The 27533-nt window shown below is 42.6% G+C and overlaps 1 protein-coding gene across 1 annotated transcript; it reads left to right on the top strand.

Annotated features, from left to right (window-relative positions):
* On the top strand, window positions 1-27533 carry FLACC1 (flagellum associated containing coiled-coil domains 1). The gene is made up of 15 exons (XM_066621844.1): window positions 1-65; window positions 2387-2452; window positions 4562-4619; window positions 7772-7896; window positions 9025-9045; window positions 10857-10950; window positions 11909-11970; window positions 12582-12679; window positions 13787-13839; window positions 14522-14621; window positions 18344-18447; window positions 20158-20220; window positions 21875-21964; window positions 23382-23491; window positions 27443-27533. The coding sequence occupies exons 1-15, from the start codon at window positions 1-3 to the stop codon at window positions 27531-27533; spliced, it is 1200 nt and encodes a 399-aa protein (XP_066477941.1).

Here is a 27533-nt window from a genome sequence, read left to right as displayed (position 1 = left end):
ATGGAGAAAGCAATGAGAGTCATGTGGGAACTCTCAGTGCCGCCAGAGAAAAGCAACGTTCCAGTGTGAGCCTTTTGCTTATATAGCATTTTGGCTTCTTTGTTTGAAAATCTCACACTGTCATTGGCTGGGGTTATGACATCAGAAATAGATCACTTTACAAACATTTGATTGGCTAGTTTCAAGTTACAAACTGAAAACTTACATTGAGACATATATTTTAACAACCACTAGATGGCACTCTTTACTCATTTATTGGCTTCGGTATGTTTTGTGCTTATTTCGGATAGAGCTTTAATTTCCTTTATGTGACTGTTGTGATGCATAGTGGCATAAACTTATATTTAATTCAAAACAAACTAACTTTATTGTAAATAAAGATTTTAAGAGACTTTTCTCTTTATTTTAATTAAATCCAGCTTTCTCTGTCAGCTTAGGGGCTCTGACAGAGATTCTCAGGAATGTTTTGCTAATTAGGGTCTTTCTCATATTATCTTGTTCCTGTCCATTTCTGCTTATCTGTTCCTGTCTGTTTGCCAAACTCTATTTTAATTAGCAACAGATTTACTGTCTTTTCATTAAAACTGAGTTTCACCTGTGTATAACCCTTAGTTTTATGTTCTTGGTGTCAAGAGATATCGGCTTCCCTGATTAATTGGTGCAGGCATCCTGCCTCCTGCCTCCTTTCTAATTCTCTAATCCTACTTTGTTGTAAATCTGTCTCTGAGTTCCAATTAAACAGAACCTTGAGTTTACAGAGATATACAGAGTTCTTATCTGTAAGGAGTAACTTTGTACCACATTCCTTAGAGTCTCCTTGTTAGACTCTCTTTAATTAACTTTAACCAGACTTCTGCCTCTCCAGGGTTGCAGGGATATTCTATATCTGCAAGACAAATTACTTCTGCCAAGTTTGCTTCTGAATTACAATTTTCAAACCTGTGGCTCTAAGCCTCTTTAATAGTTTTCCCCTTTCTGTGTATTTACTTACTTTCAAACAGTAAAACTTATTCCTAAACTATTACATGTGTTACACTCTATAACTATTAACTATTAAAATACTGAAGAATATTTGGCGTACATGCTAACTTTGTGATCCTTTGACATGAAACTCTGGTTAGTACCATCTATCCAGACTGTATTTTAGTTTAAAAGGGAACTAATAGAATAATAGGTTCCAAAAAGCCTTTTCCAAGGGTATTCTCTGTTCGGTTTGGTTTCATTTATCATACTACTAATTAAACCTGACAGCTGGAAATTCCGGCTTCTAGGCTTTGAAGCTTGAACCTTATCTTGACTTTGACAGCTTTAGTTAAAAACATTCCTTGATTTACAGCTTGTTGGCTTTTGCTGTTTCAGGCCTGCTTCAGACAAACACAGTGATTTTTGCAAATTTGTTTGTGGGCATGCTAAACATATGGACATAACATTTGATTTGTTCTAAGCATACATTTTCCCTATTAAGCTGCTAAGCATATGAACTATAATGTGTGGGCATGGCATAACATTTGCTTCATTAAACATTTGGTCTGTTAGCATAAGTGACTTTCATGGCCTTGTCTCACTGGGAGGAAACTGGCCTGCTACAGTAGCTCTTTGGCTTGTAGATCCGATAACCCTGAAGTCATGTATAGGAGCTCAGGGACCCTTCTGCTGGGCTACAGCTGCAGAAGTTCATTTTGGTGCACATGGCACATTGTCCATGCTAGTGTGAGCCTGAATTAGAAGATGCTCATTTTCTGCAATTGATTTTCTATATTTCAAAGATTTTAGAGAGACTTAGGAGTGTGTTTGGTTTTCCATGTTACTTTATCTAATTGCCAGTGCCACATGGTCAGGTAGATCTGGGCTCCGCATCAAGAAGCCTGGTAGACCTGGGCTCCAAAGACTATTCTAGCTGTCAGCACCCTCCCCCTGCCCTATTTTGTCCTGGTTCTGCATGCCCCCCCATTGCCCCCCTCTCCCTTTGGGAAGGGGCCCAAAATAAATTTTGTACTCCCTGATCCTCACAGAGGCCCTGCATGGGTGGGTCAGCCCTGAGTACAGTATGTGCCTACACTGGCAATAAGATGATTGTTTTTCAGAGATTTGAAAGCAGTCTGAAAGGTGCATTGTCACCCATCCTTTGTCGTCTCCATAAACAAGCTTTTGCAATGCTTCAGAAACCTCCAATGCCTGCTAAAGAGCAGGGGCAGTGGAACAGACTAAATGCAGGCATTGGAATTGATGTCTCTTCCACACCACCAAAATCAAAAACTATTTTTAGCCTTCTATTTTATTGGTTACCTCTTTCCACTGCTGTTTTGAGAAGGCTGAGTAGCCGAAGTGTTTTAGGCACAACTTCTGACAATTTCTGAACAATACTGCTTGTATTTTTTAAAATTAGATCCACTGTGATCTCAGCTCACCAAAAACAGACCCCGTTTTCTCCAAAACCTACAACTACATCCATGTAAGTATTCTTGCGCATGAAAAATAAAAACGAAAATGAGACATATGCAAGATACCACTGGGTTTCCAAAGTGTAGAGCTCCAAATAGCTTTTCTAGAAATGTGCATTACAGGTGGTGCCTTTGTATCCGTGGGAGAGTCAATCCTGGATCCCTGCAGATACCCAAAACTGTGTATAATCAGGTCGGGTCTGGAGCCCTTCTGAGCCTCACAGAGGCCACATGTGGCCTGTCTGAGGCTCAGAATGCCGTCCGGAGCCTCTCTAATGCAATTTCCTGTTTTCAGCGAAACAGGAAGTCACGTTAGAAAGGTTCTAGATGGCATTCTGAGCCTCAGAGAGGCCATGTATGATGGCGTACAGTCTCTCCGAGGCTCAGAAAACCTCTCAGATGCGACCAGAACAAAGTTCTGGTTGTGTCTGGGAGGACTGCACGGGGGAGTGATCCCACAGCTCCTGAAACGTTCTGCAGCCACCTTTAAGTAAAAACACCCCCTTCCACCCCTGTTAGTGACACGATCCTGGGGATTGTCTCTCTGCCCGTGCCCCCTTCCCCACCCCTTAAAGGGATGGGGGACCTTTACATGAACTGGTGTGTCACGACCCACCAGTTTGAGAACCTCTGCTCTAAGGGTCAACTCAGTTGCACACATGGATGTATGGTTTTCACTCTCCATTTCCCCCCCTCTTTTTTAACTAATAGCACTCAGGAGCAGCAGAGACTTTAGTAAAGAGCCCCCATCAAGCATCCACTGGTAAGCAATGCAGCCATCTATGTTCTCAGGAGTTCTAAAGAGTCTTGCTTGCATGCTGGAGACTCTTTAAAATTCTGGAGCACACATGTGGCCACATTGCACCCTCTTCTGGCCTAGTACTCAAAGTGGACCGCCTCCCACTTGCACTGGACTAGAGAGCCTGCCAATTCTCTTACTGCAACCACTCCTTGTTTCTATGTGGTCCCCAGGCATAGGGAACCCAGTAAGAACAGGCACTGGTGACCATTCTCCACTTGGCTGAGTTGAGATCTAGTGTTCTCAGCCAGGAGCTGAGCACGTGAGCAAGCCCAGAAGCCCAGCAGGGAAGGTGGCGGGCTGACCCAGAATAGTAAATAAACATAGCCTTCGTCCCAGTAGTGTTCCTTATAATAGTGGAAGACATAGTACATCTGTGTAAAATAAGAGTGTTGCAATGTACCTAACAGGAGCACACTTATATGATGTTTTCAGGAATCTATTTTGAGTGAATTCCAAGAAAGCATCCCGACTGGATAGTCTGGGTTGTACCTGAAGTTATACAAGTAGTAGGAGTTTTTTAATTAGCAGAGTCCCACCAGAAATGTCAGGGAGAATAATGGATCCATGTTTTTCTTTTTTATCTTTCTGTTTCCCATTGCTTTCCCAGCAGCCGCTCTTGAAGAGTGGGTCATTTGCCCCCTGCCGGTCACCAATGTCCTTTCTCTATAAAGTTGGGTCATTTCTTGCACATTTTAGAGAAAAGAGTAGCCACCAGGATTGCTGTTGGCTCATCAAATTCTGCTCAGTTCACCATTGGCCACAGAGACATGGTTTTTAAAAAGTTTTTTTTAAAGTAAGTCCAACAAGAATAATAAAGGTAAGCCTCTGAAGCAGAGTTAAATCTGTCAGCAGTATTACTGGCAATCTTGTCTTTTTAAATGTCACAAAGCCATGTTCCAAGACAAATAGTTGTCTCCACACACACAGACACAGTTCAAGGACACATCTGGGACACAACTTGTCCCAGATATGTATTGTCTTCTCAGTAAAACGGTACCTTCCTCTCTGAAGAATTCCATGAGTCATGGTGACATTTTTGCAGTCTGCACTTCAGATGCCTGAGAAGACATGCTCGAGGCAACAGACCCACAGTTGTGCCTGGAAATCCCCCTACCAAAGAGTGTGTTTGGATCAGTAATAACCATTTTCTTCAGGACTCTTTTTTGAAATACATTTCAGAAGTAGTGTGTTCTCCCTGTTTCTAGTGTTTTTTTTTGTTTGTTTTGTTGTTGGACACTCTCCCTTGGCTTAGGTTTGCAAGGTTGTGGTTTGGTTTCTTTGCTTGTGATGTTTTAGTAACTATACTTTTCTCTTCCAGAACAGAAATGGCCCCCAAATCTTTTGTTCAATCACTAAGAACTAGGGAACGTCTGAAAGTAAGAAGATCAGGCTACTTCTCATTTTCAACCTAGTGATCTTAATCATTTGGAGACATTTGCAATATGAAAAGTGTTTTAACAACTTTATCTTTGCAACAACCTTGTGACATAGAAAATGAATGCTACTTTTGTATTTAAACAAAAAGTCTGACTTCCCACCTATTCTGGCTTTCAGTTGATGAACTATTCTGATATAGGTGAAAATATATGCCTAGTTAGGTTCTGTTCTGTATTTTCTGATAAAAATATTGGTTACTTATTTCCACTTCCATTTTGTCCTGTCCCAAAATTGCCTGTTACTTTATTTTGGCCATTGAATGCTACCTCAAAGAGGAACATTTTTACTGCTGTTCCAGAGTATATTCAAGTTAGGATTGATGGACCTAGAGGAAGTTCCACAGTTGAATTGTTACCATAGAGAAAAGACATGGTGTGCCTTTTCTGTTCAAATTTGGTATTCTGTTGTTATAGTCCGGAAGGCACTCTCAGTTGTTCTTGATGGTGATGATGGTACAAAAGTGGTCTCTAAAGTAGATAGAGCCCAAGGCACTTGGAGAAGACCTCTGCAACTAACCCCCACGATAGGATGCAGTGGTAGCATCCTATTGTGTAAGGATAGGACAGTTGGGGTAGTTCTCTCACCCTTGTAAGAGAACAAGCCACAGTGTAAAAAACATCATGAAGCATAAAACAGCAGTAACAATGAAATCACAATCAAAACACATATGAAAACACAGTGCAGTAAAACCAACATCAGCAGCATAAAAACTAAAACATAGGAAAGAAAAAATCTGAGAGTAAACCTTTGTGCTGGTCTTGTGTTCCTGATCTGGGACTCCTGCGAGGCCCACGCCAACCTGACTGTCTGCTCTTCCGCTGCCACCAGTCCTTAGCTTGTCAGGTTCTCACTTTCTGCAAGGCCTTGAGAGGTTGGGGACACTCTGTGTTCTTAACCCCTAAATTCAGTTTCCAGTAATCTGATGCTCTACCAGACCTTAGGGCAGGATTGTAGTAGACAGTACAGCTCTCCAGGAAGTAGCGTCACTAGAGTTTACATCACCTGGAGCAGGAAACCAGCGTGTCACCCCCATGACGGACTCCTCCCATGCAGTGGGTGAGGCAACACCCCTGGCAGTAAGCGTGATGATGCATCGTTGCATCATTGCCCCACCCCCGCATTATTAAAATTACACCTTTAAATAGCAATTTCATACACACAGCCTAAATGTACGTACTTATGTATTTATTTCTGTAAAAAACGAATAAGAACAAGTACACAAACAGCGCAACACTTATTCAACATCTTAACTTGTTTCTTTAAAAATGAGGAGGAACAAATAAAATGCACAAACAGTGCAAAACTTAGTGAACAGTTTCAGATGCGTCACTCTGGTATGGACACCCGCTGCAAGAGCTCTTTGAATCACCTGGACCTCGTCCATAATAATACTATAGGTCTCCCAACAAATCAGTAACCGACCAAAAACCAGTGGCCAACTTGATGACAGAGCTGAATGTTCTCGTATTAGCTCTGATCCATGGAAATGAGAGCTGACTCGTACTAACACCTTATTGGTTCCCTGCTGCGTCATAACAACACCTTATTGGTTCTCAGAACAATCAGTCTCGTTGGTCAGTTTTGAGTTAAGAAATTCCCGTTTTTGTTACATAAGGCTGTTGTGTTTTCCTTTTCTGGATATTTGTCTATAACTTTTGTTAAAATAGAGATATTTAAATGCTGTTTGTTTCATTGCATTCTGCATTGTATGATATACAACACAATGGTATTATTTGAAAATACCAAGATTTCACAATTTTGGCCAGTAGTGGTTTCACTCCCCCCCCCCCGTGCGTTACCCCATGCAGCCTGCACTCCCCTAGTGATGCCACTGTCTTCAGGTAAAGCTGGGTTTATTCACAAAGGACACTTCAGTAGCAATCTCTCTCTCTCTCTCTCAAAGTTTAACAGTGCAGTTCAGCAGTGATACTTTTCAGTAGCTTTTAGCTCTGCGTTTCAGCTCCAGATCCAGCTTCGCTCACTGAACAGATAGGAGCTCACCCTTGTATACCAGGGGTGTCAAACATAAGGCCCAGGGGCCAGATGTGGCCACCAGAAGCTTTTCATCCGGCCTTCAGGCTCTCAGATGCTGAGCAGTGCTAAAGTGTTACTGCTGAAACAGCAGTCCACATGAAAATTGGAAACTCCCATATCTTGAAATATGATCTAGATTTGTATATATTCTCTTCTGTCATTTGCAGTTAATGAGTTTCTTTGTGAGAACAAAATCCTGATTTCTGACCATCAGCTGCTTAATGATGTCACTTTCAGCCCTCAGCAGGTGGCCTGAATGCTGGCTTTGGCCCTCTGTATGAAATGAGTTTGACACCTCTGTTATATACATTTTGGGTTACTTACCTCCTCTTCCTTTCAGTAGACCATTTGGGAGAGCATCTCAAACCAAACTGCCCTTTCCACACTTTTTAAACTTAAATGGTTTTGAAAGGAAACCTGAAGTCAGGGATGGGCACCCAGTTTGACTCAACTCAAGTCATGCTAAGCAGCTGTTTTTGATGACTTGGGTCGACTTGAGTCATGAATTTCACTGATCCCAACTCAACTCAGGGCCAGTGACTCAAAAACAGTCCAGTGACTCGAGTCCCTATCTCTTTTGTGTGTGTGTTTGTTCTTGCTTACTTATACACCCCACCACTATCTTCCTTCATTATGTGCATGTTTGCTCAAGGACTTGCAACTCATGACTCAAAATTATTCAGACCCACGACTCAAAGAACTTGAAATTGTTCAAGTTGTGATGGGAGTGCACTATGACTCACGAGTGGAGTTGAGTTGTGGGGTCAGTGACTCACGACTCAACTTGCAACTTGAGCTTAGTGACTTGGGCACATTCCTGCCTGTGATTTGAATTCCATCCATCTCCAAATAGAAAACAATCTTTAATCTCTGCTCATGATAGGCCCATTGAACATAGTCGGACTGACTTCTGAGTAAAGATGTGCAGGATTGCATTGTTATTCAACAAAGAACAGCACCCTTGAGCTGTGTTTTATAAAAATGCATTGGACAGTTTTGCCTTTAATTTTAGGAAGTATGTAAGTGGTTTGAATTTCAAAATCTGTTTTTGCCCCAGATAATACCTGATGTTGAAATGATCTCTTCTGGTTTCACCTTGTCTCGCACTGCTGACCAAATTGAAGCCACACTAGAGGATAAATTATTTGAGAAGAAAAAACCTATCAAGCCCATTGTGCCCAGGTAATCTCATGCAATGGCAAGAAATGTCAACATATCTGTGATTAATGCTAGGGACTTCATCCTGGGGACTACTTCATGCACAACATGCTTTCTCTGTGCAGGTGTAGGAAGAAATATATAATCATTATATATACAACTGACATGTTTAGAATGCTCAAAGAATTTTACATGCGTTTTCTTGGAAAAACTTGGAATGACCTTGTCGAATAGACCAGTATTATTCCCATATCTATCTAGAGGTGGAACTGAAGTGGATGGTGGCTTAAGGTCAAACAACACATGACCCTAAATGTATAAGTAAGCCTTGCATTTTTGTCACTGTGTTTTGTTTTTTTTAAGTAACTAGCATACAGAGATGATGAAATGGGCTGACACTGTCCAGAGGTAGGGGGCGTTAGTACTTTGCCTCTACCATGGGTCCAATCCTGATTGTTACCTTGTGCTGTTTTTAATGGGGAAAAATGCATTCAGAGAAAACCAGTGGAAACTTTTTTCTCCCCGATTAAAAGTAGCATATGGAAGGGACATTAGGATAAGCTTTGCTCCGATTTATTGTTTTAATGTTTTATAATTGTTTTAACATTGTAAGCTGCTTTGATTACCTTCGTCAGGAGAAAGGTAATGTAAATTACCTGGATGTAAATTGTTTAATTGAATGAATGAATGAATGCCTCAGGGAGCACACAACAAGAGACCTTCATCCTGGTGTCCTCTGTTGCATCTGGTAGGTCACTGTGAGATACAGGAAGCTGGGCTACATGGGCCTTTGGCCTGATCCAGCAGGGCTCTTCTTTTCTTATGGTTGTTAATGGAAAAATCCTCAGTTCAGCAACTGGGAGGGGACACTTGTGTCAAGTATTGTGCAATCTGTTTGCTATGCTTCAGCCTGTGGGTCACATCCAGCCCATGGGATACAGTCTTTGTTGTAAAGTGATATGCCTTGATGCAGGTGACCACAGGCTGCAATGTTATTTCAATTGGCCAAGGTCATTTCCATAATTTCCACGTGCATTTCTATAGAATATAGATGACGCCTTAGATACAGCTGCTTTTGTGATTTGAGTGTGTTTGGCTGCCTGCTTCGGTTCCTTAATAGTGTCTCTCTCTCTTTTTCCACACCTTCTGCAGCTCTCCACCTAAGCTTGAGACGTAAGTACCAAATCCCGACTACCATCCTTTCTTGGATTGTAATCAAAATTGTTACTGAGCACCTCCTTCTTACTCTTCCTTCCTAGTTTGATCCCTTCTTCTGGGATATTTTTTTGACAGGTACTTGCAAGACGCACTGTGGCACAACAAGTCACTGAGCATTGTTACCCAGGCAACAAAGCCATTATGGTCCCAAGAAAAAATCAGAATCCCAGCCAGGCACTGGTTCAGTTGTTGACTAGTTCAGCACATGCACATACACCCAGGGCTAGCCCAAGACCTCCTGGTGCGGCTTGTCGAATGCTGCCTCTCATGTTGCTTCTATGCTAGCCCTTTCTTCTGGGCTTGCCATTCTTTGGTCAATCAAAGAAGTAAAAAGGTTTGTCCACACAACAATGATTATAACGGATTTATATGGCTAGCTTACTGGAGTAGCCATATGAGAGAGTATCTATTTGTCGGGAGGGCAGATAACTTGTCAGAGGAGCGATGCACTAGTTTATTAGTTTATTGTTTTGCATGTTCTCATCTTATCTGCTGTGCAATCATGGAGAGTCACTCTTCATTCACAAACTTTATCGTCTGAATGGTGGTTACGCAAATCTGTCTAGCCACTGCAGCTCTATAAGTGCACTCATGGTACTATATTTATCAGATTATTACTGCAGCATCAAGTGTCAGCTTGCATGTGTAATGCAGGATCATACAGCACAAACTGAACCTTCATGTCCCTTAAATGCCTTTTTTTTTTTTGCCCCCAATGGAATCCATTCCTGCTTTCAGTTGAATTAAATGTTGAGAAATCAAATGAAATACATGCTTACGTGAACCAGCCCTGTGTCAAATATTTATAAAACATTTGGTTTTTTCAGGGCGCAATCCTAACTGTACCCTGGGCTTGGTGCAAGTTCCTTGTGCCAACCCGGGAGGGTCGCAAATGTGCCAAAAAGCACATTTGCGCCTCCGTGGAAGTAAGTTGCGGTAAGCTGCCAGTGTACGGAGGTTGCTAGCCCATGGAGGCCAGATCCAGTCTCCGCAGTGGCAGCAGCAGATGAATTTGCGACAGCCGAGCTTGGCAGGGGTCTTTGGGCGTTGTGGGGAGGGCAGGGAGGAGGAGGGAGAGAGGCGTTCTGTGGGTGGGGAGTGGAAAGTGGGGCCAGGACATGGCAGTTATGCTGGATCCTAGCCCCATTCCCAGGCCGCGCAGCACAGCTCTGGGCTACTCCATTTTGCTTGGATCTGCGCCACCTTGTCAGATGGCACAGATTCAAGTAGACCCAGTGGGGCTGCTGCTGCTTTACCTGGGGTAAGGAGAAAAGTTTCCCCTTTCCTCGGGCTTAGTCAGCCCCAACCTTGAGCTGGATACAGTGCAGCACAAGTTAGGATTGCTCTGTCGATGTCTTTGTAACATCTGAGGGTGTGCTGGTGTAGATTCCTGCAGACTGATATTTTTCAGACAATGGGAAGCAAGTGAGTCCCTTTCAACCAAAACCAAAAAATAGCCCTTTTCGTCACATGGAGAAAAAGAGAGTGGGAAAGTGCTGCTCTAGTAATTGCCAATGGGAGCCTGAACTTGAGTTTCAGCAACTCGCTTCTTTTCCCTCACAGGCTTGTATATCCTTCCATGCTTTCTCTTCTATAAGACCAAGGCACCTGTGTTTCCTCTAGTGCTGCCTCCTTTTCACTTGCAGCACCGGGCAGTCATGAGTTTGTCTCATCCCTCCCTTTTCCCTCCCTTCTGACATGATAAGGTTGTTGCAGTCCTTCATTATGCACATTCAGATGTACTGAGGGACTGGCCTGTCTTGCAGGGAGGATGTTATTGCTGACCTCGTGGAACAGATTTCTGAGCTTACAGCCATAATGGAGCAACTGCGCCGAGATCACCACACTACGCACAAGCAGGCAAGCCAATGCAGTGGAGCAGCCTTTCTCTTTAATGGCAGAGGTTGACTCTATGGGGGGAAGGGCCTGAAGCAAGGGCAGTTTTGTCTTAAGATAAGTGTCCACAGTTGTAATTGGGGGTTTGGTGAGGGCGAGTGAAATTTATTACAAACAGTGTTGAGCCTCTCAGTCCAAGAAAGAAGCTCCTTGTGCAATAAACCACCCTGTAACCGGGATTTCTCTGATGGAAGTTTATACTATATATTTTATTTATTTATTTATTTAAGAAATGTATATCTCGCCTTTCCATGGCAAAGCAAATGCCCAAGGTGGCTTTTAAAGCTTTATTATAAAGTACAAAATATTACAACAAGTAAAAACATCAAACAAGGCATTAAAACATTGAATTTGTAACATTACACATTGAAACGTAAATCAAAACAGAGCAAAATCTAACAAATATCATTGGGCCAGTGGGGAACAAATTAACCCAAGAAAGCTATCAAGTCACGTGCATATTTCAGAGACCCAAAGGGCAAATATCCACTCAGCAATCAAATGCAAGACAGAACAGGTGTGTTTTGAGCCCTCACTAAAAGGCGATGAAGGAGAGAGTAGTTCTCAATTCCCCTGGGAGGAAATTCAATAATTGTGGGGTCACTACAGAGAAGACTTGGCCCCGGGCTGCTACCCCTCTCAGTTGGGACAGAGGTGGCACTTGTAGAAGAGCCCCCTCAGATGACCTTAGAGGGTGGGCTGGAATGTATGGAAGGAAGCGGTCTTTCAGATAGCCTGAACCCAGATCTTGGAGGGCCTTAAAAGTTAAAACTAGCACTTTGAATTGGGACTGGAAGCAGATGGGCAGCCAGTGTAGCTGCTGAAGCAGTGGTCCAGCCAAGTCATATTGTCTGGTTCCCATAACCACTCAAGCTGCTGTATTCTGTACCAACTGCATGTATTATCTTTGTTTCCCCCCTAGCTGGAGCAAGAAATGGCAGAAAGATGCACTGAGTTGCAAGAGGAACATGAGAAAAGAATCAAGTATGGCTACTGTTGTACACAAGGTTTATATTTATTTTATAGTCTGTGTTCTGGCACACTTATTTTTATTGCCTCCTCTGTCCCATGGGCAGAAGATGGATAACAACAAGGAGCTCTACATAAGTGATGATTCCTGTTCAAATGGGGGAACAAAATGGAATGTGACTTGAATTATAGTCCATGTTTACTCTTGGAAGAAAATCCAAATGAGTTCAAGGAGATTTACTCCTAAATAAGTATGCACAGGTTGCTTAGACAACACATTCCTAAACCCTATGCTTTTCACATCATATCTAGATATAGAGTGAGTCATGTCCTCCACCAACAGTATTCATTCATTATAGTATTCCTTAGCTAAATTCAAAGCCTCCTTAGGTTTTTGTTTGTTTATCCTCATCATTGCTCATCAAGAGTTACTTTCTTCAATTCATTACTTATCAAGGGTTACTTCCAACTTCTGAATTGGGCTCTCATAAAAGCCTTAAATGCACCCCTTAGACAAGGTCATTCATGGGGAAGAAAAAAAGATGGATGTCCTTTTTGGTTCAAATTTTGTTTTACCGCTTGTGGAACTGCATCATTTGTGCCCCTTTTGTACATTGTCTTTGCAGAGATATGAAAATACATCATGCAACAGAAATGGAAAACTTGGAAGAACAGTACAAGAAAGAATTGCGGTCTGAGAGGGCAACGGCACAAGAGAAAATGGGTACAATTCAGGATCTAATTACAGATTTCATGCAGGTGTATGTAATAGGACCCCCAGTGCTCCCTGTTGTATGCAGGAAAAAATTGCTGTGGGAGACAGTAATTGGGAGCGGAGAAGCGGCAGGGAGGAAAGGTATGCTTAAAACCTTTTCAACTTGTCGTTTCTCCTTTTCAAATCACACATCCTTGCAAATGCATTTGGAACTATACAGAAAAAGAGGAAAGCTACTGAGGAAATCTTCATCAATTCCGTTTCTCATCCGCGAGTGTGAAATGTGTGCCACTGAGTGCAAACACCTCCCCTTGTTCATTCACCAAACAGAAGGTTAACATGGGTTGGGGAGAGTTCCTGGAAGGAAAAGTATATTTAAATGACAGAAACTAAGATCAATCCAATGCCAGCATTCCACCAGTGCAGCAGCTGCTCTGCAAGCCAAAGGTGTTGTGAGCATGCCATAAAGCACGTTTGCGCCACCCTGGGAATAAGCAGCATCTGTGGGGAGGCCTGTGCCATCCCACTGATGCTATATCCTGTTGATTGACTGCTGGCAGAGGTAAGAATTCCAGTGAGTGACTGAGAGGTGGCTGGAGGGTAGATTGGAGGCAGGGAGGGGTTGTTTCAGGGTGGGGGAAGGGCGGAACAGGAGGAGGATCAGGCCCAAGAGAGGGCAGGATCAGTGCAGGCCTCCTACACTGTATCCTAACTCCCCTTCCAGGCCAGCTGGCATTACACCAGGCTGCTTGGACTTTGCCAACTATTTAGACTAACTGGCAGAGATCCAAGGCGCCCCATAGGAAAGGCTGGGGCTTTACTTGAGGTTGGGGACAAATATCCCCTTACCCCACGGAGACCTTCAGCCACCAACTAAGTTGTGCTGGATACAGCACAGGTCATGCAGCCTGGTTGTGCCAGTGCAGATTAGGATTGAGCTGTCCTAAACTTAAATAAATGCTGACTACAATCAGATTTCTAAGATGGTATTAATTTCTGGGCGGGCAAGTCACTGAATGAGTGCCCAGTTCACCTGCACTTCAGGAAAAAAAGACCTTTGGAAAGTGGTGCAGTGTGGGATACACAGAACATTTTATTCCTTTTCTTTTTTTCCAGCTGGGCTCCAGAAGGAATACAAGTATCTGAAAAATGCATTCCGTGTATACCAGGTTAGATTTAATTCCCACCACCACCACCCCAATATAGAGAGATGCATCTAATATGCAAAAAAAAAACAAAAACCCACACACAAAAAAATATGAAACATCTCAAAACCTTGTGACCCTTTATGCGAAACTATTGTGGCCTTACCTTTTGTAGACTAAAACCCACTTCATCAAATGTATGAAATGTTATTCTTTGTTGTTGAGATTCAAAATATACTTTTACTTTCTCTTCTTACCTGTTTAGATTTTACCAAAAAAATCCAATTCTCTGAGCTGCAGAGATTGTCCCACCATCGATCCCGTCACAATCTGTTGTGTATTTTGGGAGTTTCAAAGTCCCCATTTAAATTGCCATTGTCTGTTGGCAAATGATGGCAACAGGTGCCTTTTGGAATCAGCATGTAATCAAATAAATGAAATGCCCCAAATCACATTAAAGATAAACCTGCAGTGTAGAGGACTTGCAGAATGCTGAAAAGCTACTGTTCCTCCTTTCTAAACCCCATGTGGAACAGAAGGGCCATGGATGCCCCTGCATGGGACTTTTTCTTGTTCTCCTTCAGCAGGAAACCTATATCCTTATACTGTACAGTATTTTAAACATCTCCAGGTAAAAAGGAAGCTATAACTGCCATCTATACTTTTCATTTTGAGCAATTTCTTTCCGCCCCTCATTTTTTTGCAGGATAGCATTTCTGATGAAATGGAGGAAAAATGGTTAAGAAGACAAGCAGAATGGAAAAAAAGCGAGAGGACTGAACGGGAGAAGGCACTGTTACAGCAAAGTGAGGAGTCTTGCTCTTACCTATTAGGTGTATCATCCATGTGCAGTTACCTGTATCTTCTTTGTGTTGCCATCTCAATAATGATTGCAATTTCAGTAGAACCTCCAAAGTTGACCACCTCTCTATATTGACCACCTCCTTAAGCTGACCTAATTTCACGGTATGGACAGACACTGCATATACACTATGGGAGACCAACCTCTCTATATGGACCACCTCTGTAAGTTGTATCTTGACCACTTCAACCATTGCACAGAGTATTAATTTACCCTCTGTAAGTTGCCCACTGAACGCGATACTGTGGGCCTGTGTTTTGTCTGGTTTGTCCCATCTTGGAAAAGCAAGAAGCCACACGACAATCCCTTCCCTATCCCTGCTAGCGCGTGTGCAAAAGGGTTTCCATAGGTGCGCTCACTGCACATAGCTGACAGACCTGCGCTGGCTGCCGATTGTACCTGGACATGTACCAAGTTGTGAGGCACATGAGGTTGCTTGTGCATAGTGAAGCCACTGTCCTTTCACTTTGGTTTCCATCACCGGTGCATTACTTTACACTTATATTGAAACACAACTGCTATTTTGCTGCCTATTCTCCCTTCTGGAGCACTTCACAATCCCTTCTGGTCTTCACCACTCAGAAAAGTTTAGTGTCATCCACAAACTTGTCCACCTCCCTGCTTATCCCTGTTTCCAGGTCATTTATGAAGATGTTGAAAAGCACCAGTCCCAGGACAGATCCTTGAGGCACTCCACTTTCCACCTCTCTCCACTTATTTTTTCAATTGCCCATTGATACCCACTCTGTTTCCTGGTCCTCAACCAGTTCCCAATCAATGATAGAATCTGTCCTCTTATTCCCTGACTGTGGAGTTTTCTTTACAGCTTTTACTGAGGGACAGTATCAAACACCTTCTGGCATTTAGTGAATCTGAGGAGACTCAGTGGAGCCCAGGCAGCCTAAGTAAAAAAGTGTATGGTGTTTTTTTTTAGCTGTTGGGGCTATGTAACATGCTACATGCTATGGGCTGGCAAAGGATAGCATTGGTCTGCCTGTCTGCTATGAAACCAAGTATTTTTTTTAACATACAATTTTTTTTAAGCTTATGAATTTTCAGAGTTTTTTTTTAAACACTGATTGTGGGTTATTTATTCTCTGTCTCTTGATATAGATATAGATGATATAAATAGAAAGCATTACAAGAGGATAAATTCTCATTGATATTTGCAATAAAACTTTTTAAAAATCTAATCTAAATAATGACTTGGCCTTGCATTTGTTGTCCTGGGAGCTAAACACGATAATATTTAAATGCCTTTTTTCCCCCTGTATGTTGACCACCTCCCTATGTTGACCAATTTCCTCCAGTCCCTTGAGTGGTCAACTTAAAGAGGTTCTACTGTAGTTGTATGGTTGCCAGGTCTCCAGGATTGGCCTGGAGTCTTCCGGGATCAGTATTGATTTCCAGGTGACTAACCAAAGGAATCCTGGAAATATTAACAGGGCCTCAAACAGGGTCTTAGAACTGATGAGAGGGGAAGTGTCACTAGGTGTTAAATGTTGTGGAATAGTAACCATAGTGGCATACGGTTCAGCACATATATAATTAGAAAGTTACCAAGGCACAGACACTCTGTACTTTAACAATAAGGGGACTAGTAAAAAGGAAGTGAAAAGGGAAGTCAAATCAAGTCTATCCACAGTACATGGAGCTTATTTAAAACTTGGAATAATGGAAACTCAACAAGAATGTATACCGCGAAATAGGAAAGGCATAGTAAGGTCCAGGAGGTGTCCAGTAGTGTTCACAAGCAGAGTCAAGGTTAATCTGAGTCAAAGTGGTGTGAAATCCCCCCCCCCATTCTCTCATGTCCTAACACGTGTGTGTTACAGATATGGACATGTGGATACAGTAACCATAGATACGGAAGGGATACAGTAACCATAGATACAGAGCAGCCCTATATAAAGCATTGTACAATGCGCTGTCCCTCTCGTCCATTACCTTCATTTTTCTGTACTTTACTTTCTCTTATTTTCTTGCTCAACACAGGAAGAGTTTCTTGCTTAACACAGGAATATGACATGCAGGCAGGGAGCCTATACGCTAGACCAGTGTTTCTCAAACTGTGGGTCAGGACCCACTAGGTGGGTCGCGAGCCAATTTCAGGTGGGTCCCCATTCATTTTAATATTTTATTTTTAATGCATTAGACTTGATGCTACCATGGGATGTGACTGCATTTGGGGAAATGTGACAGATCTGTACTTTGAATAGTTTATGTTTATGCTTTTTACTCCTCGGTAAGTGTGGGTAGGATTATAGCCTAGAATTGTTAAAAATTTTCCTGCTTGATGATGTCACTTCTGGTCATGACATCATTTCTGGTGGGTCCCAACAGATTCTCATTCTAAAAAGTGATTCCCGGTGCTAAAAGTGTGAGAACCACTGCACTAGACTAACTGAATATTAACAAGAAGCAGGACAATTCCTGCTTCCTGTTAATGTTCTGGCTGTGTCTCTCTGGCATGCTGGCTGCCTGTCTTCATGTCGCACTCCTGTGTTAAGCAAGAAAATAGAAGAAAGTACAGAAAAACAATGGGGGGGGGCCCACAGAGCAGGGCCCCCATGGAAAACTGAGGATGAGTGAAACAGCAGATACCAGATCCACAAATATGGGGGGAAACGCCTATATTATATTGCCCTTATATAAATCTACGGTGCAGCCAGATTTGGAATACTATATTTAGTCCAGTTCTGGTTGCCCCAACTCAAGAAGGATATTGTAGAGCTGGAAAAAATGCAAAAGTGGGCCATCAAACAATCAGAGGGCTGGAATACTTATTATGTAAGGTTATAGCATTTGGACTTTTTTGCTTGGGTAAAAAGTAATTAAGATGTGATGACTAAGACCTATAAAATTATGCATGGTATGGAGAGAGTGAATACAGAGAATACTTTCTTCTTCTCACACAGTGCTAGAACCAGGGATGATTAATTGAAAATAATTGGCAGGAGATTTAGAAAAGTCAAATGGAGGTAGCTTTTCCACAAAGAACAAAATTAGACTGGGTTGCTTTAGAGCAGTGGTTCCCAACCTATAGTCTGCAAGACTTGGAGAAGCGGTCCACGAAGTCTGAGGAAAAATAGCTTTTGATCACTTCCAATGTCTTGCCAAGCAAGTGCTCCCTCCCATATCACCAGAGAGGGCATAGAATGGACTGGCCACATTTGCTGCCGGTACTGAAGTGTTGGCTGGGGCTGTGGGTGTTCTATACTCTACCCTCTCTGGTAGTCCATGAAGGATTTCTCACTTGGGAGAAACTTCCCCATGGACCACCAGAGAGGGGAGAGAATGAACTGCCCACAGCCGGCACTGCATGTGGTCCGTGAATTTTTGCCTCAGTGGTCCGCAGGCTCCTAATGGCTGGGAACCACTGCTCTAGAGAATATAGCAGTATGTCAAGTGCTGTGTGGAAAGGCTTTTTCAATTCTGCTTTCAGCTGATTGCAGAAGAGCTATGTCGTAGCAAGACTTATGGGCCTTTGTGTGGAAGCAACTGTGCATGCCCCACACTGCCAAGGTTAGGAGACATCTCTGTCTGCGAATACTGCAGCTTTAAAGCACATCGACATTGCTAAATAACACAATACATGAGAATTCTTAGGATGCAGCCCACATGCGTATGATTAACACATATCCCAAAATCTCATTCTTTCCTTAGGACAATCATTGACCAAAAGGTTTGAATCGGAGTTAGAGGAACAGAAGAAAATTATTCAGAATGACAGCTTTTTGGTAGATAAAATCATCCAAAATGAAAGAGAGGTTAGTGAAAGCAACAATTGTGGTTTATTAAGCTATAAAGGGTCACTGAGTACTATGTCTGCAAAATAAACCTATAAGCCTGCAAGGGGACCAGAACATTATCTAGTTTCAGGGGAGCCCATATGTGTCTTCTGCCCATCCACCTTCAAATTCTTCCCTTTCACTCCTGCAAACACACATTCCAGCATCCCCCTTCTCTGGCACATGTGCTCATACACACACTGCCAGTACTGGCCTCATTGTCATCCTGTAAAGTGCTTCGCCAGGAGCATCCTGTCCCTCCCCAGCAGTCCACATTACAAGGAAAGCAGCAATCCTTTCCCTGTGCACTCAAGAGAGTGCTTGAGAAAGGGCTGGAGGAGCTGGTAAGCTTCCCCCCCCCTTTTTTGCATGCTTGGAGACTGTGTAGTAGGGCAGGAGCTGGGCATCATGAGTTTGCCTCCTCCCAAACCTACTGCTCTGTTTCAGCTAGCCAAATGACTGGGTCACCCATCTAGTTCAGCTATGCAGTGGTGTAGCAGGATCTGCGCACTCTAAGCGGCGTCTGCTCATGCAAAGTGAGCTAGTTATCCCTTCAGTTCTGTTTTAATGTCCTGGAAATAAACAACCAACATTTACAAATACAAATTTACACATGCACACACACACAATTAAACCACCAGAAAATGCAAAGCACATGTAGAATTAAGTGTTCCTCCAGAAAGATTACCTGCAACCATCCCACTAGAGACAGCAAGAGCAAAGGTTCTCCAAAATCACTAGCTAATTAGGTCCCAGGGGACCGTTTTCTCCAGAGAGTATCCTAGAAGGGGAATGCATGTGATTTTAGCAGTTGTTGAGTACACCGACTTCCATGTGTTCAGCCTACGATGTTGCCTTTATTCTCATCATAAATGAACACAGTTTTCTCAGGAACAATGCCTTACTTCTGTGTTTGGTTGTATATGCTCTGTTGTCATATAGTTACGCAAAAATACACACGAGCGATTTAAAAAGATCTTTCTCCAAACCTTCCCAGCATAATTTTCCTTCTTAGTATCCTGTTTTGTCACAATTTTACATGAAGTGATTCAGGATCTATATACACAAAGCTGGGCAATTAGAATTATCAGTTGCTGCCTTCATTGCTCTGAGATAAGGCCAAACTACATGTCATGTTGAATTCATACTTTGCCCTTCCAGTTTTGTTTTTAATTTTGTAAGTAGTAGCTGCAGAAGGACCCAATTAGGATTACAAGCATGGCAAGGAGGGAAGGAGTTAACCCTTGTTCCCATTCTGTGGCCCCAAGGAAAGGGGGACACATTTTTTCCTCCTGGGACAAAAAGCTGTTTGGGGGAGTTTTTTATTGGACCAATGGACAATGGCATGCAGGGAAAGAGTTAACCTCTCTCCCTTCACACACCACAGTTTTAATTAATCAAGTTCTCTCCCTCTACCCTACAGCTACTACTACAAAAGAAAAATGCCATGAGTGAACAACTAAATGTTTAATGTGACATGTTTGACCTTAAGAGACATGGTGATAGCTACAGGTTACTAACATTGTCCATGAAATCTGGTTGCTTTCAAGGTAAAAATCTCCCCAAGGCCTCATGGTGAGCCCACCAGAAAACATAGAATTAAATATTGCTTATTGGCATATCATTTTCCTGATCGTTTTCCCTATCACACAATTCCCTATCATCACTTAGTAATTTTTGCATTTCAAGGAGCATCAAAAGCAACACGCAGAAGATTTGGAAAAAATAGCAGAATTGGAGAAAAAGATTGAGGTAAGTATCAATCATGTTGAATAGGTGCACCTGAAGTGTCAGTAAAAAGAAGCACTCTCCCACTGGGCAAGGAAGGACCATAAAAGGGAGAACCAAACAGCTTGTTCCTCTCATATCATGTTGCATGAAAACAGTGACTCATTCTACTAAATTAGCGGTCTCTAAAATTTTTGGCCAGAGGGCCACATCAAATATCTGGCACGGTGTTGAGGGCTGGAAAAATAAATACATTTAAATATAAAATTTAAATAAATACATTAGAAAGCCTAAGGCCTTCAGATGGCCCAAAAAGTCGCATCTGGTTTTTCAGAAAAACCGCAAAGTGATGTTTTTAGGCCTTTAGAAGGAATTCTGAGGGGAGGTGCGTAGCTTCTCCGGCCCTCAGAACACCCTCCAGCCGCGACTGGAGCTTAGCTCTGGTCACATTCAATGAGTGGGTCAGAGACTTGCAGGAGACCAGAGATTTGCCACTGGCCAGATACAGGCTTGCTGTGGGTCGCACCTGGCCCCCAGGCTGGCGTTTGTAGACCCTTGCACTGAGTGAACTGCCACTTTAACATCATCACTATTTCGTTAAACACTCTCTTTCATCCAGCAGTCCATTGTCATGTGGTAGGTGTGCAGAATGGCTAGTTTCTATGCAGATGTAGAGTGTCTCTTAAGGTCTGGCAACAACTGCAATGGTGAGCCCTGCCCCGTCAGCAACTGTAATTAACCCCACTGAGAAGTACAGCATTTGCCCAAAAAGTCATATGCTGAACCTGCAGAGGGATCCTCTCTGTGAGTAGAAATATGGGGTGCTCAGCATCCCTGAATCACAGGGAGAATCTTTCCATGTTCACAGCATTTGTCTCTTCAGAAAAATGCTGTCCGTGCAGGAAATAGAGAGCACAGCAGTGGGTAGTCAGGGCTCACTGGTGAACTTACAGATGTTGGGAAACAATATAAACTCTTAATGGTTTCTTGTTCTTCAAGCCCACCTGCCAGAGGTGGCTGACAGCCCTGTGTCTTTAAAATAAAATTCTAAATGTTCAGCCTCTCTCTCCTTCACAGCAGCTCTGAGCCACCAGATGTTTGAACCCTGGAGCTTGCCAACCAACATCATGAGTCTGCTGGATTGAACATTTTTACATTTTGCAGGAGCTCTGTGAAATTGTTAGAGCTTGATAGAGCTTGTACAGTTTCCTCAGGGACCCCGACAGTCCTAAGCCAGTACCAGAGACAGTCAGATACATTTGACAAAATTTTTCGGCTCTAGGTCTTTTCAATGAGCAGTAGGCAATAATTCATTGAGTTATTAGAAGTCAATCAACTGTATGTTAACCTGGTGCAAAGTCAATGCAAAACCAGCAGGCATTGATCAAACTGCCAATTAAGGTGACAGCTACCCAATATTTACTGTCAAAACGCAACATCTCTCTAAATGTCAGACGGTCAACCAATGTTCTTCTCTTCTGGCCTTTGTGCATCTCAGTAATGCGTACCTGGACTGGAAGGCCTTCAGTTAGGACTATGCTTTGGGCTTGGTGGTGTGGCTTACTGGCTTAAGAGTTTTTCGCTACATGAAGCTGCATTAGAGTGATGTTACGAGTTGCTTAGAACAATTGTGCAAATGCAGGAAGTGAGCATTAAAATTTGCTCTATTCAATAAAAGGAGTTGCAAGAAGTGATGAAGGAGAAGAATGAGACGTTGGATGCTATCGCTTCAACCCTTCACAAGACAGAAATGGAGCTCAGGAATGAGGTGAGAATAAGGAAGGACATGACAAAGCTTTGGAAAAATTTGATAGGCTTCACTGGTTGAGGATCTGTGTCCTTGTAGTTTTCTTGTGCTTACCATGATAGTGTTTTCATTCATTGAAGATCACCACATATAATTCTACAATGCCATCTGCAGAACTTCTTTGTTATCCTGAAGTAAAATGAAGTCCATGTGGAACAGCACTTTATTTTTCCTGACAGATACAGTGGTCCCTCACCATCATGGTGTCAGCATCTAACAATCTGCAGATGGTGGAGAATAGTCTCTAGTGATCCCAGAAGCCACTTCTGGGTCATGCCAGACACACAGAAAAATTTTCCCTTTCAAAATGTTTTTAAGTTAAAAATAATTTTTTTTAAGCATTCTTTACCTTAGCACCACAAGCCACAACACCTGCAAGGCAATCTCTGGTCCTCTCAATAGCCACTTCCAGGTTGCGCCAAGGCTCGGGAAACACTTCCCCAATTCATTCTGAGGTGCACCAGAGCCAGGGGAGGGGTTGTGGGTCTCAGTGCAACCTGGAAGTGGTTTCCAGGAGTACTAGAGACTGCTGTGCAGCTGGTGCAGTTTGCAGCACTAAGGTAAGTGCTTTTATTTTTTTACTTTTTAAAAAATCTTTTAAAACATTTTTAACATGGACCCCGGTATCTGCAGTTATTGGTGTCTGCAGCATGTCTGGGAATCAGGAATAGTACACCACCTAAATGATTCCACATTAAAATAATTAAAAACCCAAAGTACTGGAAATGCTTAAAGCCACAAGATCAAGTTTTTACTAGTCATTAGTGCCAGACCTGGCATTCACTGTAGTTTTATTCACAGGTGCATATGGATCTTTTTGCATAAAGAACTAACCAGAGTTCTTTTTGTAGCAGCATGACTGGTATTTGCAAAAAAAAAAAACTGCAAGTGACAGTCGCAACCAATACACAGACTGGTACAAAAATTTTTTGGATCATAGCCTCAAATGAAAAGATGACACATCAAAGTCATACATTAAAGACTCAAATTTTATACTATTTGATTGTCTTTCATTCAGTTTGTAAATGCTGTAGGCTTTGCATATCCACTTCCTGGTAACCTATCATTTGCATGGAAAGATCTTTTGGGATAATTCACCCTAAGAGCTAAGAAGAACAGCTAATTTCTTAAGGACAATAAGTGACTCTGTTCAAAAACAGTGACTCACTGCTCAGAGACCACAGAATTTAGGACCTCACCTAACTGTGTATTGTACATTTTTGTATAATTTGAGAATTTTATATAGCACTCCATAAATCTATTAGAAGTTTTGTTGTCAAAATTCATGAACAGGTTAAAAAAATACTGCTTCATAGACTCTCTTCTTTCTACCCAATTCACACACACACACACCCCCAACATTCCTTCCTGTTTACAGAAACTCAATATAACAGAGATGGAGAAAGCTATCCAACAACGAATTGCAGCAGTTGAAGAGAAACATCGGATTAATGTCACTGCTTTGATAGATGAAAATGTTACTCTGAGGTAGGAAAAAGCTTTTTAAAAAAAAAAAAAAAAGTCCAAATAGTGAAATTTAGGGTGGGGTAGGATTGTAGCTCAGTGGTTGAGCACCTCCTTTGTATGCAAAAGGTGCCAACTTTGATCCCTGGTATTTTCTGTCTGGTACTTCAGAGCCACTGTAAGACACTCAGTAGACAATACTGAGCCATATGGGCCAGTTATCCCAAACCCCCCCCCCCAGGTGTATGTCGAGAATGTCTACATACACCTGGGTCACCACAGCACTGTGATCACTGCGATGTCATTGGGACACCTGTTCCTGGGCCACTCCCCTTAAGAGAGAATGGCCCCTTTTCTCTTCCTATGGTGTGTTGCGACCCACCCACCACACTGAGAATCACTGAGCTAGAGAATACAAGTTGTAATAGATGACTACATTACTATTGGGAATAGTGATATATCCTCTGAACACTGAAAGCTCTGCTCAGAGCCAGAGCTATGTATTCTGGCTTGCACTACACCAACAAGAGCAATGTATTTTGGCAAGCACAAGACCAGGGGTGTCAAACTCGTTTCATACCGAGGGCCGAATGACATTCATGATGTCTGCTAAGGGCCGGAAGCGATGTCGTTAGGCAGGAAGTGATGTCATTAAACAACTCATAACCGAAAATAAGCACTTTTTCTCACTTAGGAATTCATTAACTACAAATGATGGAAGACAAAACATACAAATCTTTATCATATTTCAAGATACGAGAGAGCCCAATTTTCGTAGGGGCTGCCCTTTTACCAGTAACACCTCAGCACTGCTCAGCAGCTGAGAGCCTGAGGGCCGGATAAAAAGCTTCCATGGGCCGCATCCGGCCCCTGGGCCTTATGTTTGACACCCCTGCACAAGACTAATAGTTTGTTACCAGGAAAGGCTTTCGGAGAGGAAACAGCAGGCAAGGAAGTCTATCCTAGATGTCTCTTTGGCAAGAGGTGTGTAGTTCCCAAGGATGATCTCAGAACCAGACAGTGGTGTCGCTAGAAGTGTGTGGGCCACACCAGGTGATGCCCATGGGGGGATGACACCACTAATCGCCAAAATTTTTCCCATCTTTGTTGTTTTGAATAATACCATCATGTTGTATATCATTCAATGTCTAATTTCATGCGGAATGCAATTAAACAAACTGCATTGAAATATCTATTCTATCAAAAGCTATAGCCAAAAACAGCAGGGGAGGCAGTGCATCACCACACTCACTGCTTGGAGCATTGCATGGAAGGAGGTCCATTGGGGGTGACATGCTGACCCCCTGTACTGGGTGATACAAACTCTAGTGATGCCACTGGAGCCAGGCTACTCACATGTTCCTAAATCTTTTTATGTTACTATGGGTACTCAAAAACCAGGCCATTAAAAAGGCCTAGAGCAGTGGTTCTCAAACGTTTAGCACCGGGACCCACTTTTTAGAATGAAATTCTGTCGGGACCCATTGAAAGTGATGTCATGACTGGAAGTGACTTCATCAAGCAGGAACATTTTTAACAATCCTAGGCTGCAGTCTTACCCACACTTAAGCTAGGACTAAGTTCCATTGACTATCATTGTTAAAAGCATATACATAATAGTCTGTCAAAAGTACAGATGTGTGTAACATTTCTCCAAATGCAATCACATACCATGGAAGCATCAAGCCTAATATATTAAAAATAAAATATTGAAACGAATGGGGACCCACCTGAAATAGGCTCAAGACCTACCTAATGAGTCCCAACCCACAATTTGAGAAGCACTGGCCTAGAATCTTAGAAAGCAGTTATTTTGCAATGAATAATGCAGGAAGGGGAAGGCCAACTGCTTTCCAGACAAATAGCTCATCTTTTCTGACTCCTTTTGCTGGAACCATACGGTAACAGGGGTAACTAACCCCCGATGAGCAGGTAGCTCTCATCAATTTAGCAGCAGGCAAGCAACTGTCCCCATCCATTCCAGCAGAGCATCTTTGCTTGTGGCTGTTTGTTGGTGTCTCCCTTGCTTCTGTTTTCAGACTGAGAGCCCTTCTGAAACAGGGAACCATTTCCACATTCCTTTTGCAATGTAATGTATTTATTTGCCCAAAAGGTGGTATACTGTATAACAGTTCAACATCATCAACCATGAAGGAAAGGCACTTGCCACATACTCAAGAATCAGTTTATTTTCATGAATATGTGTTTACGGGCACGCCTACAGTGCAAGCAGTTTAGATAGAACCACTGATGCAAAATATACCCTAATTTTTCTTTCATAAATCAAAATATGGGATGGAGTTCTCTTCTTCATGTAGAAATGCACCTTACATATAGTTCTTTTTTCTGGAGCTGCCACTGTTCCTGGCATGCCCTGCAGGGCCTGCGGCAGCTCAGGCCAGGCCCTAAGGCAGTGTTATTCAAACTGTGCGTCGCGGCTCTTTAGGGAGGCGCCAGGAACTCAAAGGGGAGGCGTGGGATATCCTCTCGCAGCGATACAGTCACACCCCTGGGCAGAATACGAGCCCGTCGTCTGCACTTTTTTTAAAAGCAGAAGAAACGGGAGTTGCTCAGCTGCTCCCTCCGAGAGTGACTGCAAGAGTGGCTGCTGCCGCCCCGCCCTCTTCTCCCTCCACTCCGAGGCTGCCGCCTTCTGTGTTCGATGCATGTTGTTCCCAAAGCTCTTTGACTCCAATCCCCATCTGGCAAGTACCGAGCATACTCAGCTTGTAGTGCTTAACCCTCACTGATCCTTGTCTGGTTGGTTCCTAGTTCCCAGCCTGGGATCGCTTCTCATCAAAGTGAAATCTCTCTTTTCAACCCCCTCCCTATTCCACTCCCCCCTTTCAATCTCCAAACCTTCCTACTTTCCTTCCCCTCCCCAAATAAAACACTTCCCAGGGGTCTTAATGTTGTTTCCATGCAGTTGGCAAAGGGAGGGGGGAGAGAGAGAGAAGCACACACTTTACTTGGCCAGGAGCAGAAAAAGGGTACTGTTTTGAAAGTGATTTATTAATCTTGTTGTTTGACTGAAGAGGAAAGGCTGTATTTTTAAAGTGATGAATCTTGCTATTTGAAGGGAATACTTATCAGCCATTGATAAAGTGATTGCCAGCCCAATCCTAGCCACACTTTCCTGGGAGTAAGCCCCATTGACTCTAATGAGACTTACTTCTGAGTAGACATGCATAGGCTTGAGCTATGCATCTCCTAGTATAGGAGACAAATCAGCTTCCTAAGCAAACCCTTACCAGCTCTGATATATTTTCATGGTCTATTTTTGTTTTCCCCACCAGCTGCTGGAAAAATTTAATTTCATTAAATTAATAAAGGGTTCAATCCTATCCAAGGAGAATGGGAGAAATGACTAGTTGGACTGGGGTCCATAGGGGTGTGTAATGTTGGGCAGACCGGTTGTTCACAAAGTTCATTTGATAAAACCATTCTATTGGTATGCTTACAAAGTTAAAAAAATGAGTCTTCCTGGACCAGACAAAATCTACCTACTCCAGCATCCTGTCTCCAACAGTGATCAGCAGCTGATCATTTATAAAGCATGTATATTGCTGTGTATTAATAATATATTTTTCAGATCTGCATTTAATTAATGATATGATTAATATAATTAATATTAATATAGCTAATATTTCTGGCCACTTCCTGTTTAATGATGTCACTTCCAGCCCTCAGGAACATGATGGGGAGTCATGGCCAACAGCCGCGGGGGTCAAGGGAGTCACTGGCCAGAAAAGTTTGAGTACTAGTGCCCTAAGGGAATCCCTAACCCATTAATCAGTGGAAACAAGAAAGCATCTATCCAGATCTTGCATGGACAATTCTTATCACTTGGCTAAGTTGATCAAGAATTTGGACCAGCTTCCCAGCAAGCAGGATCTAATATGTAGTTCAAGAACAAACTATTCAGGGATATACATGTGCTCTATGTAGCTATAATATTTCTTTTCTTCTTCTCAGGCGTAAGCTTATTGAGAAAAATGAAGAGATCTACAATGAGCGTGCCCGAAAAAGTGGCATAGGCGGGTCAAATGTTTGGAACCAGATGTGA

Source organism: Tiliqua scincoides, chromosome 1, assembly GCF_035046505.1.
Source record: "Tiliqua scincoides isolate rTilSci1 chromosome 1, rTilSci1.hap2, whole genome shotgun sequence".
Classification (NCBI taxonomy): domain Eukaryota; kingdom Metazoa; phylum Chordata; class Lepidosauria; order Squamata; family Scincidae; genus Tiliqua; species Tiliqua scincoides.
Note: the sequence above shows the minus strand (reverse complement) of the source record. Positions and strands in the feature narration are given on the sequence as shown.